The sequence below is a fragment of the Schistocerca nitens genome, chromosome 1, assembly GCF_023898315.1.
Source record: "Schistocerca nitens isolate TAMUIC-IGC-003100 chromosome 1, iqSchNite1.1, whole genome shotgun sequence".
Taxonomy (NCBI): domain Eukaryota; kingdom Metazoa; phylum Arthropoda; class Insecta; order Orthoptera; family Acrididae; genus Schistocerca; species Schistocerca nitens.
Window position 1 is genome coordinate 53,057,091 of NC_064614.1, and position 13,740 is coordinate 53,070,830.

At 43.0% G+C, this 13,740-nt stretch overlaps 1 protein-coding gene across 1 annotated transcript in view; it reads right to left on the reverse strand.

The window, feature by feature from the left end:
- The window catches only part of LOC126217633 (lachesin-like), a gene marked incomplete at its 5' end in the record, with an annotated part of 728,482 nt that overhangs the window by 123,813 nt on the left and 590,929 nt on the right, over positions 1-13,740 (reverse strand). Inside the window, 2 exons of the mRNA XM_049942194.1 lie at positions 4,527-4,811; positions 8,759-8,887. Of these exons, the coding sequence (XP_049798151.1) occupies positions 4,527-4,811; positions 8,759-8,887 (414 nt within the window). The remainder of the gene's footprint in view (positions 1-4,526; positions 4,812-8,758; positions 8,888-13,740) is intronic.

The window sequence follows — 13,740 nt, forward strand, 5'->3', positions numbered from 1 at the left end:
AAAAACCTTATGACAGCACGCACTTCACATTTGGCGGGGTTTTCTATTGCAGCACACATTTCAAACTGCCACAAAAACTAAACTAGCGCAGGTACGACGTTCACTCGACCACGGCTTGATGCCGACTGACCTGTTGAGTGCGTGAACGCACAGATGGCGTCGCTACTCCCCCCACAACCCGCACTGTGACCAATCGGAGGTTACTTTCTGAACCGCCCTCGTAGTTATGTGGATTCTGATCCGTAACGAGAGAATTGACCTTTAGAGGTTGTGTTCAAAACGACCGCCGGCAGCGGAAATACATGCTCGCAGTCCGGTCTGGAACGACTTTTGCTCGCGTACTAACATTTCAGCAGAGATGTCCGAGCAGGCTGCAGTAATACACCGTTGCCCATCGTCGTGTCCTCGCAGACAGGGTCTACAAGGGGTGTCCTTGTACACAGGGTCTTTCAGCTTTCCTCACAGAGAAAAGTCTCTAGGCATCAAATCCTGGGCAGGGCCGGCCAAGGTACACGTCCTCTGCGTCCAGTCCAAAGATTTGGAAACAATTAGTGAAGACATTGCTTTAGTACTTCGTACACTATGGTAGGGACAGCCAACATGTTGGTACCACAGGTTCTTCCTAGTCTGCAGACGAACGTGGTCCAGCATTCGTGGAAGATAATCTGTTAGCGGACTACGATACTTATTCGTTTTCAGTGTTCTGTCGATGAAAAATGGGTCTGTGAGCTGATAGTTCACTATACACCATACCACACGTTTACACTCCATGGACTCTGAAGTTCCACCTGACGAAGCCAAAGGGGACTGTCGACACACCAGTAGTGAACGTTTCGGCATTTTACCTGGTTATGATGGTAAATATGGCTTCATCACTAAACAAGATACGTGATACATCTGGAGTGCCATTTCTAAATGCCCATGTACAGAAGTTAACACGATTCTCATAATTGTTTCCATGCAGCTCTTGATGGAGAGAGATGTGATAAGGATGTAACCTATGTCAATGGTAAATGCGTAGGACACTTGCCGTACTGCGCAGGAGCTAGCGTGTAGATCAGCTGCAACAGCAACGAGAACTATTATTTCCCCCTCTACTGTCTACACTCGTTTCTTTCAGTTATATTGTGTAGGTGTTACAATACCACGTTCACGTGACTGGTTGGAAAGGTTGATATATGATTGCCGAGACGGTTGACATCCATTGGGATATGTTGCCACATACAGCCTAAAAGAACGAACTGCATTCTTTCTACACTCTTCATACACCATCAGCATGTCGGTTTTTCCTGCATTGGTAAATCCCATCGTTCATTCACGACCTACTGCTTGGACTCTCACACACTAACTGAGTAGCAATTCGCAATGCACTCGAGGAAAACACAAGCACACTGTAAGCAAACATAACAACAACATATGTAGCAACTTTGCAGGTTGAATAGCACAACCAAGCGTCGGTGCGTAAACTTTTCAAAATACGATATCTCCCAAATAACAAGCACTAGAATCCTACAACAAACATAATTGACATTGAGTTTGTTAATGTCAGTACGCATTTTTCCCTTTAGAAAAGTGTATGTCTGCGCAAAATGACAGTTTCTAGGTATTATTAAAATCACTTTATTGGGTAACAATACGAGCCTCTGACTACCCAGCCATTCTGTGAAAATAGCACATGAACAGCATTTTCCATTTCCGCAATGTTTGCGGTACAAGTTTTAGGTGATTCTCCCTGTATGTAAGAGCCACGAATTGGAAGACTAAGAAGGTTGGTTGGTTTTGGGGAAGGAGACCAGACAGCGTGGTCATCGGTCTCATCGGATTAGGGAAGGATGGAGAAGGAAGTCGGCCGTGCCCTTTCAGAGGAACCATCCCGGCATTTGCCTGGAGTGATTTAGGGAAATCACGGAAAACCTAAATCAGGATGGCCGGACGCGGGATTGAACCGTCGTCCTCCCGAATGCGAGTCCAGTGTCTAACCACGCGCCACCTCGCTGGGTACTAAGAAGGAAGTTCAGTTTGTACACAAATGAGGCAACGACGGGAATAAAGTAAAAGTTGAAGAGTGGAATGAATATGAAGAGTGAAAGGATACCGCCGATCAGTTTCGCTGATGATATCACTTTCTTCAGTGAAAGCGGACGTGGATAACACGATATGTTGAATTTAACGAACAATATAACAAACCAGAATGCGAAATGAGAGTAAAAAAGGAAAAAAAAACAAAGAAATGAGGGACGGCAGAAATAATACTAACGATAATTTAATATCAAAGTTTCTGACCACGAAGTAGACGAAGTGAAAGAAGCCGTGGAAGGGAAACAACATATGACGGGGAGAAGGAAGGAGAAAATAATAAGCAGAATAGCACAGGCAAAGAAAGTCTACTATTTTCCATCAGAGGTCTTAATTTCAGGAAGAAATGAGACTACACATTTGGAGCAAGGTTTAGACGTGAATTAGAAAAAATTGACGCCGAAAATCAAGTGAACTGATAATGAATGAGGAGGCTCTCTATATAAACGGCAAGGAAAGGAATATGTGGAAAATTCCGAGAAGGAGCAGAATGACAGGATATCTGTTAAGACATCAGGAAACTTCAATTGTGGTAGGGTGAGCTGTAGACGGCAAAAACTGTAGGGGAAAACGGAGATAGGATTACATCTAACAAATGCAAATCGTACAATTAATGACTGGGAAGAAATCACGTTCTCAAGGCTCAATCATAGATCTACTATCCCCCTCCAGGGGAGGCATAAATACTGGACCAGGTCCACTCGAGGAGCAGTCTCAGGTCGCACCTGATGAAGGTCACGAGCTACGTGACCGAAATATCGTGCAAGTACGACGCTGATATCCGGCAGAACACCCGACAGCCCAAGATGTCACAATTAGTTCCTTTGCAGACGTCACTAGTACTGTAATCAATGCAAGCATACGCACAGAATCAGAACAAATGGCAAACTACGTTCTTAAAAGAATCACTGACTGTTTTTCTGTGATTGTCTCACGCTAAAATAAATAAGATAATATATATGCAGTTCTGTACAACTAGCTGTACTACACTGATGGTAAGTGCAACACATGATGAGGCAATAAAAAAAACTTCAAAAATTTTAGGTCTTCATACAAACGAGAACTTAAACTGGAGAAAAAAAATCGTTTTGGAACTCGTAGATCGATATCGTTGAGCCACATTTGCAATCAGAATTATTGCAAATCTTGGGTATAGTGTTGTTGTTGTGGTCTTCTGGTTTGATGCAGCTCTCCATGCTACTCTATCCTGTGCAAGTTTCTTCATCTCCCAGTACCTACTGCAACCTAGATCCTTCTCAATCTGCTTAGTGTATTCATCTCTTGGTCTCCCTCTACGATTTTTACCCTCCACGCTGCTCTCCAGCACCAAATTGGTGATCCCTTGATGCCTCAGAACATGTCCTACCAACCGATCCCTTCTTCTAGTCAAGTTGTGCCACAAACTCTTCTTCTCCCCAATTCTGTTCAATACCTGCTCATTAGTTATGTGATCTACCCATCTAATCTTCAGCATTCTTCTGCATCACCACATTTCGAAAGTTTCTATTCTCTTCTTGTCTAAACTATTTATCGTCCACGTCTCACTTCCATACATGGCCACACTCCATACAAATACTTTCAGAAACGACTTCCTGACACTTAAATCAATACTCGATGTTAACAAATTTCTCTTCTTCAGAAACGCTTTCCTTGCAATTGCCAGTCTACATTTTATATCCTCTCTACTTTGACCATCATCAGTTATTTTGCTCCCCAAATAGCAAAACTCCTTTACTACTTTAAGTGTCTCATTTCCTAGTCTAATTCCCTCAGCATCACCCGACTGAATTCGACTACATTCCATTATCCTCGTTTTGCTTTTACTGATGTTCATCTTATACCCTCCTTTCAAGAACACTGTCCATTCCGTTCAACTGCTCTTCCAAGTTATTTGCTGTCCCTGACAGAATTACACTGTCATCGGCGAACCTCAAAGTTCAATGTTTTTATTTCTTCTCCATGGATTTTAATACCTACTTCGAATTTTTCTTTCTGGGTAGAGTAAAATCTGTAAATTGACATATTTTGCATATTTTTCCTCCATTCATATTACATGGAATATTTTTGCGTGAAATGACATTCGTTACTCCACATTAAGGCTGTCTTTAGCGCAAAAAGGGGTGCACACTGCTGCTATTAAAATTTTTAACCAATTGCCAAGGTATATAAAATTTGTCACAGTCAGCACAGTAAAATTTAATAACAAACTGAAAAAGTTTCCCTCTGTCAACCCCTTTTATTCCACAGAAAAATTTATATTATTGCAACGCGTAAAAGGTGATGTGTCGGAATTTCTGACTCATATCCTGATTTTTTTTTTTTTGTTTTGCTTTTTCCAAAGGAACGTAAAACTAACTGAGTAAACGAGGACGTGGATTCAAGTGCTACTCTGAGATAGAAGGCAGACGACTTGAAAACACTGTCCCAGGTGAGAGCGCAAAGTGACTCACCATAGAGCCTGATGGAGCCCTCAGTTTCGCCCAGTGAGTTCTTGGAGATGCAGCGGTAGTTGCCGAAGTCGTTGGCGGTGAGGCCCCGGATGGTGAGCCTCATGTGCGAGCGGTACGACGTCTCCTGGATGTCGGTGTGGTACTTGCTGGTGGGAAGCAGCATCACGTTGTTGTAGACCCAGTAGCTGATGGCGCGCGGGTACGCCTCCGTGTGGCAGTCGATGGTCACGTCTGTACCAGACGGCGCGCCCACCAGCTGGTTCGGCACCCAGATCATCGGGGAGACTGCAACAGGGCAGGCACTCGGTGACAGACAAGTAAAGAATAGTGCAGACATAGGTAAAGTCAGTTAACTAGGAGATTCCAGAGTGGAAAAGAAACTAGTTGGAACGTTCTACGGGAAAACGTGCCATCACAAAAATATTCTACCTGTATGCAAGATATATGAGACAGGTGAAATACCCCCAGACTTCAAGAAGAATCTAGCAGTTTCTAATCAAAAGAAGGCTGGTGCTAGGAGGTGTGAATTTTACGTAACCATTAGGTTAATTAGTCGTGGCTGCAAAATACTGTCAAGAGTTATTTGCAGAAGAGTGGAATGACGGAAAGAAGCCAAGCCTGGGAGAAATCAATTTGAGCTTAGGAAAAATGTAAGGACACGCGAGGCAATGCTGAGGCTACAACTTATAAAATACACTGAAGTAAGGAAAACCTATGCTTTTAATATTAGTAGGTAGAGATTAAGGGATATTTTTCAATATTAAGTTGAAAAGACTATTCGAAATTCTGAAGGCAGCAGTGATGAAATACAGTTAGCGAAAGGTTATTTACAAATTGTTCAGAAGCCAGACTGCACTTACAAGAGTTGAAGGACATAAAAAGAGAAGCAGTAGTTTAGATAGAGTGGAATAGAGTTGTGGTCTATCCTCGATAGTATTCAGTTTATACACTGCAGAAGTAGTGAGGGAAACCTAGGAGAAATTTGGGAAGCAAAAAATTTTCAGACATAAAAAATTTACGTTATAGGTTTGACAACTAAGAAATTATATCAGACATGGGAAAGAGATATAAAATGAAGACTAGAAATTTAAACAAAAGTCTTTCTGAAAAAGAAATTTGTTGACATCGAATGTAAATGTGTTAGGAATCTGCGAGTATCCCGCATCATCATGTATTTAAATACTATTACCAGTAACATTTGTCAGTATATTTATCGAACTGCCTCAGCGGAGTGACTGTATTGCTGCTACCTCTGATTTCGCAGAGGCAGAATTTTAAAGCGATCGCTGTCCAGTAATAATGTTTTGAGTCACTATAATTGTCGTCGCTGAGCGAGAGCGCACAGTAACTGTTGGCAGCAGTTGGACGCAGTAAAAGCTGAGCAAACGCTAACTTGTTCGTATGCTGGAGGCTGTGTGGTTTCGTGAGTGTTGTCGTTTTCGCTTGGTTACTTTTTGAAATGGAATGATTTGAAAGTGAAAGTTATTTTGAGCGTGCGCAAGCAATACCAAGTTGTGTTGCTGTTCGCTGCAGTTCTCACAACTGCAACACTACAGAGACTGAAGTATACTTCATGCTTTCTTTCACGATGAAAATCTGCAAAAAAAATGGCTCTGAGCATTATGGGGCTTGACATCTGAGGTCATAAGTCCCCTAGAACTTAGAACTACTTAAAACTAACTAACCCAAGAACATCACACACATCCATGCCCGAGGCAGGATTCGAACCTGCGCCGTAGGGGTCGCGCGGTACCAGACAGAAGCGCCTAAAACCGCTCGGCCACACCAGCCGGCTGCACACCACAAAAACAGTGAGGAGCTGCATCGAACAGCTACGGTCGCAGGTTCGAATCCTGCCTCGGGCATGGATGTGTGTGATGTCCTTAGGTTACTTAGGTTTAAGTAGTTCTATGGGACTGATGTTAAGCCCCATAGTGCTCAGAGCCATTTGAACCATTTTTTTTTTTTGCATCGAACAAGTCTTCAGACTGAAGGTCGCAGTAACTACAAGACTCAATGAGAAAAAGCTGTGCGAGAAAGGGTTGTTTAGAATGGAGTGCGTATGGACGAAGGCGGTAGAACCAAGTAAGTGACGCCGATATGAATACATAAAGTGCGACAGAAAACGAGGCGAAGTGGACGAAAGATTAGGATAAGAAGATGCTGATTTTGAAGAGAAGGACGAGACCACATGTAACGGCGTAAAGCGCAGGTACGGCAGTCGGGAACGACAGGGAAGAGAAGACTGTGAGAAGGGGTCAGCCAATCGCACACTGACCGACCTCCCTTCCAGGACGACAACGTTACAGCAGCGGCCCCCAGGTGAAGAGGACATAAGCGCCGCGCCCGACTCGTGACGGCTCAAATGGTTCAAATGGCTCTGAGCACTATGGGACTCAACTGCTGAGGTCATAAGTCCCCTAGAACTTAGAACTACTTAAACCTAACTAACCTAAGGACATCACACACATCCATGCCCGAGGCAGGATTCGAACCCGCGACGTAGCGGTCGCGCGGTTCCGGACTGTAGCGCCTAGAACCGCTTGGCCATTCCGGCCGGCCGACAATTTTCTTACATACCCGCACATGCTCAGATGTGGAAACGCGTAATGCATCCAGAAACACTATCGAACATGATCGTTTTGGTAGTCCAGATCTTATGGCATGAGGGTGTATAATATTTGAACACGAGAAACTCACCGTTCAGAGTTACTGTGATACTGTACTTCTCCTCCATGTGCGTCTTTTCGGAGGAGAATTCCACCCTGATTTCAATTTCATGGATGACGATGCGGAGGATATTTAGTGGATGTACTTGTCAGCCAGTTTGCCAGACTTGAGTCCCGTCAAGCACGTGTGGGATGCGTTGGAGAGATGCATAGCACCACGTCCAGATGCACCAACGACCGTCCAGTAGTCGTGAAACGCGCTGGAATGCTACAATATCAGTGCCCAGGGAGGCCATCATAAATCACGTGACTTCAGTGTGATTACTGGCAATGATTAACATGGTCTTTTCTGTTCGTCTCATTGTGAATTTCTTTCAGTTGCCTTCGTAACTACACTGTAGCAATTGTTTCTATGTATGGTCGAAGTTTCATCGAGGAATGTTTCTTGACAACGACACGTCACGCGGAAGATGATTTCGTTCTTAAGTTTTACACACTGGTTTTAATATATTTTGTATGGGATCTAAAATTTAAAAACCTCTCTCACACCGGCCTGATTTAGCTTCACTGATCAGGATAGTAAAAACATGCGTATATTAAGGGAATTTTCATTGACAAAGCAGGCTTATCACATTGACACAGTTCAATACTGTTCTATCCTGATTAAATTAAGCTTAACGTAAATTCCATAAGGCAGTGAAGCAATTTCGAAGTCACGGTGCGACGAAAATTGTCAGTCGATCTCCTGGAAATATTTGTAATAATTATTAACTTTCGGTGATCACATGGGGAAGACCGGAGATCTGCTGGTAAGACCGTGTTAGCCTATTTATTTGAAGTAACTGGATATCTTGAGCATACAAAACGGCAGGTTCGTCCAGTGTAAATAAGACGTTCCCCACTGATCCCGTGCAACACAGCGTAGTAAGCAGACACTGTCAATAATAATAATCCGTTAAATAATACGCGAACACACTTACTTTAGTTCATGTATTAAATTCCTTCTCATACAGAATCTCATCAAGATGGCGACTAGCTCAACAATACATACGTATACATCCTTCTTTTACGACTAATCGGCAAGAAGTCCCTATTCTTTTCATAAGAGAAAACATAGATAGCAGAGAAGCTATTCCATGGAGTAAATGGACGCTCCAAGGAATAATTGGGCTTGAAACTACTTTGCATTGATAATCGGTAAGATAAGAAGAGATATTTCGAGATATGTACTGAGTTATATAATTTATAAAATTTCTGAAAATATCGCGGAGAGACCGCTGCAAGAGACATTACATGGTGTAGTTCTTGAGGACTTCGTACAATCTTATATTTTTAATTACTGTAAAACGAAGGACCTAGGAGGTTGATTTATATGGATCTTTTTCCATTTTCCTTCATCCAAATTGTTAAATATGTCTGTTCCATACTATCCGATGTTTTTACAAATATCTCCATCCACAAGTTCATTGACAAGACAATTCCTACAGTACAATAAACATCTATTAAATGATCAGGAACGACACAGTTTGACAGTCAGGTCTGCCAACAACCAAGTCGACTCACACTCGACGTCGACCGTGATCCTCTTGCTAACGGAGGGCGGCACGCCATTGGAGGCTATGCACAGGTAGGCGCCCATCTCGGTCCGAGAGATGCGCGTCACGTTCAGCTGGTTGCCGTCGTACACGTTCACTGCAACACAAGCACAAATGTTAGCTGGTTACTTTTCCTGATAGGCAGCAGTATATTGTACAAGTAGGCGTGCAACTCGTTCCGCAAGATGGTGTCATGTTCAATTCGTTGCTGAAGTACACGTTCACTGCTTTACGAATGCAGCTGTCAGCTGTTCACAATTACTTGAAGACAGTAGTATACTAAGTTGGTAGTAGGACGAGCACTCTCATATACAGGGGTGGTCCATATGAAGTTTCGGATGAGATTACCTCGAAAACTACACATCGCCTAAAAACAGTGGGTAAGACAAGTTCGTAAGCTCAAGGGGGAACATCAAATGATACTACATGTAACCCCCAGCCCCCGCCCCCTTGGGTGGGGCGGGAGGCAACTTTTAAATCTTAAATGGAAACCCCCATTTTTATTGCAGATTCGGATTCTCCATAAAAAGTAATCAAGTTTTGTCTGAAACATTTTTCAAACCATTGACAGATGGCGCTGAAATCGAGACAAAAGTAAAATTGCTGATTTATTTAGAATTATCCGAGAAAGATGCACGGCCGGCCGCGGTGGCCGAGCGGTTCTAGGCGCTTCAGTCCGGAACCGCACGACTGCTACGGTCGCAGGTTCGAATCCTGCCTCGGGCATGGATGTGTGTGATTTCCTTAGGTTAGTTTGGTTTAAGTAGTTCTAAGTTCTAGCGGACTGATGACCTCAAATGTTAAGTCTCATAGTGCTCAGAGCCATTTTTTGAAAGACGCATGAAATCGATAAAAAATGTGCACCAATTCTTTCGTTACGCGAAATTAAGCTATTTTTCAGATAGCCCACCCTGTATGCTAAAGATTAACGACAATGAAAAGTTAGGAAAAATAATGCAGTACTATTTGCCCCTACACTAAACTGGGGATTAACTCCAGAAGCCCCTTGCGATAGTTTAATGTTTCCTTATTCTTTAATACACGCTCTACTAATGCTTGTAACCTCCCACCAGACAATGTTCCCAGATGCCCATACAGTCAGCTGTGATATGGCAAGAGCAGCAGTGGATTACATAGTTGAAACATTTAATCCCGACACTGTAGCTAGCTGTAACCGTTTCCCCATCAGTAGCCCACGGTACTTCATTTAAAAACCCTTCACATTTCATCCATAAAAGGGGTGGCACGAGGTAGTTGCTTGTAGAAAAACAAAGGAGCTTATGCTTCAGTAGGTGCTTCATTAAATAAAATTTGGTATATTGTCTCCGCAATATCGTTTCTTCCAGGAGTGCTACTTCTGCAAGGTATGCAGAAAAGCTTATGTTAAGTTTGGAAGGTAGGAGGCGAGGGTACAGGCGGAATTAAGGCTGTGAGGACAGCTCGTGAGTCGTGCTTGGGTAGCTCAGTTGGTAGGGCACTTGCCCGCGAAAGGCAAATATCCCGAGTTCAAATCTCGGTCCAGCACACACTGATAGCACTGGAGCTTGTATTGTATCGTATTGTATGTAAACCGGGGACCGAGAAACGACGGAGAGGCTCCGTCCCCGCCGCAGCCGCAGTGGTCCACGACGACTACCGCAGTCCACTTCACCCCTCCGCCACCCCACACCGAACCCAGAGTTATTGTGCGGTTCGGCCCCCAGAAGAAACCCCCCCCCCCCCCCCCCCCCCCAGGGAACGTCTCACACCAGACGAGTGTAGCCCCTATGTTTGCGTGGTAGAGTAATGGTGTACGCTTACATAGAGAACTACTGTCTGAGCTTACTTGAAACTGTAATAATTTGCTACGATCTATGAGATTAGGTACTGTTCGGAAATTCATGTTGTCGCTCTGCATGCTTTTCTCTGCTCTGTCGGTTGATTTTTTTTAATATTTGCAGTAAATCCATTATAATTGTATAAGCAAGCATAAGATGCCAAGTTAACTCTTAATTATGGTCAGTTACACACCATATCACTACACACTGGTCCAGATCTAGCACCATTACCGATTAGCTACCACAACTACCTACGCATATATCTTAACAATTTCTTATACCAAACCATACACAATCAGTGATTCATATAGCACAATTAATAGGATGACTTCTTAGTGCAAATGTGTTAACAACTGAATTACTCTCAAGGCGTAAGTAAAAAAAATCGCTTTCGACTTGATACACTTAATCAGGCTCACGCAGATTAGCTTACCAAACTGAACAGATGTTGTTGACAGTGAACACCCTGCACATCCCGTTTGACGTTAATAAACAACCACAGCTATTCACACGGCAGCCACGGGCATCCGCACAGAAATTTGTATGCCTGTAAAAACACGCATTGCGCTGCTAATACAGTATCAAGCGCTAAACCACCAGGACTCATCTGTCAGCTACAACAGTATTCTTGTAGTGCTCCTCTTGACATACAGAAGACCCTTTCTCCATCTCCATTGAGATCATTGTCCATAAAACCAGGAAGAGAAACCAACCGCTTTACCAGACTGTTGTGTTCACACCGCGGTCATGCCCCGTGCTCGTATCTCACCAAAAGATGTTTCAACACTGACGTGGAGGGCAAACTGTCGGCACGATACGGTGTTCAAGCTGTGGTACTGCTTGGAAGCAGACTGTTAATGATGAAGAGTGGACAATAGATGAAGAGAACCATCGGTAAAAATCAATGTGAAGAGAGGTGGGATACTTTTTGTTTTGGAAATATTCAGTAGCTACACTGCTTCATTTTAAATTTTGTTCTTTGGATTTGTGCGCTTATCTTCGGAGTCGTAGCGCAATTTCATTGAAATTAGTACTTTAATGGCTTGGGGTGAAAGTGAGGAGCAATTACAGGGTGAAAGTGAGGAGCAATTACAGGACCTGATGGATTGAATGAACAGTCTAATGAGCACAGAATGTGGACTGAGTGTAAATCAAAGTTAAGAGAAGTACCGATTAACTTACCATCTAAATTGAGACCACGATGTAGACGAAGTAAAGAAATTCCATAAAAAAAACTAACGAAGCAACGAGGATATAAGAAGCAGCTTAATTGCAGAGACGGTATTTATCGTTGAAAGAGATCTATTAGTATCGGACATTGGATGAAATTTCTGAAAATCTACGTTTGGAACACAGAATTGTGTGGACTGTGTGAAAAGAGGAACAGAAGAGAACCAAAGTGTTTGAGAAGTGGTACTATAGCACCCTGTTGGAAATTAGGTGAACTGGTAAGGAATGAAGAGGCTTTACACGGAATCGGTGAAGGTAGACACTGACAAGAAGAAGGAACAGGATGACACAGGAAGCGAGTTAAATCAACAAAGAATAATTTCCACTATATTTGAGGGGGCTGTAGAAGGTAAAAACTATTGAGGGAGATGATAATATAGTCAATAAGTAATTAATGGCATTAGATGTAAATATTATTCTGAGATGGCTGGCAGAGAAGAGGAATTCGTGGCGAGCTACGCCAAACAGGTAAAATGCTAACGACAGGAAGCAAAAAAAGAAATTCAGAAAATCTTGAAAAATAATACTAACATCAGTAGAATCATGCTAAAGTACGCGGGTGGGACACTCCGTAGTGAAACATGCAGTGTGTGTGTGTGTGTGTGTGTGTGTGTGTGTGTGTGTGTGTGTGTGCGCGCGCGCGTGCATTCGCTTCATCTTGTGACTTAGGAAACCACTATTAATAGCTGACAAAAATTTTGTTTGGTACAGAAAACACGAGAGAAAAGAAGAATCTCTGCAGACAGTGCTATTTAAAACAGGAGCCCCATCAATTATTCGTTAACATGTGATGTTGATGAAATGTGAAGCGGTGTTAGATCTGATGACCGTAAGTCACTAAAAAAAGGTTGAATATCTCTCGAAAAATTTTACAAGTTCACATGTTGTTGTAGAGAGAGACTTAAGGAATGGTCTCGAGACGGTAGTGGTAACGGCTCAGTAGCCGACGGAGCTATGGACATGGTCAGGTCAGGTGATTTCTTGAACAGTACAGTTATCTTAAGCAAATCTGGGAACAAGTGTTTCAGCATTGCGATACTCTTTTAAGTATTGTTTGAAAAAATTGGTATCAGTGCTGTAAATCATTCTTTCTTTATCTCTCTCTCTCTCTCTCTCTCTCTCTCAAACACACACACACACACACACACACACACACATACAGCCACTGTAAAATTCTACGACGACAGCGCCTTCGTATGTGTGTCTGCGTCTGATGGCTAGTTCTATCACGGCTGACCTACGTGTAAAAGTGGAGACACTTCTTGTTCAGTGCTGTAATTTTTCAGAACTAGTTTCCGAGACTTTGTGGAGTTACTACCAGAACTCTCCAGAGTTATTTGCCGACAGAGTAACTCCTGAAACACTCATGAGTCTTCCAAGAAGAGAGGTGTTCAGTACTGCGATACCTTATGGAACGAACTAAACGTCACTTGAAAAGTGGTACCATTCTGAACTTCTCTGGTTCAAATGTCGTTGCTGAAGATTCGAGGTAGAGGATGTCACATATACCATCCACTGACGCGTCAGACCGGCACGCTAGCCGCAGCTCTCGTGTGACGCTTGATATGCATCCACGGATATTCGGTTCTATTATACAACACCTGCATATTCATGAAAATAATTACTATACATTCAGCGTGCATAGTGCACGGTGGTTGGTTTATCTTTATCTAGCTTACTGAGCGACGAAAAAATGAGTAAATGATTGTCCGAACGCTTCCCTAAGCTCCTAATCACCATTATCTTTCTCAAGATCCCTACACGAAATATGAGTCGATGGCAGCATGACGGTCCCACACTCATCTTAGAATGCAGGATCCCCTAAATTTACCCTACAGGGATTCCCGATAAATACGTTGTCTTTCTTCCAACGATTGCCGGCCGCTGTGGCCGAGCGGTTCTA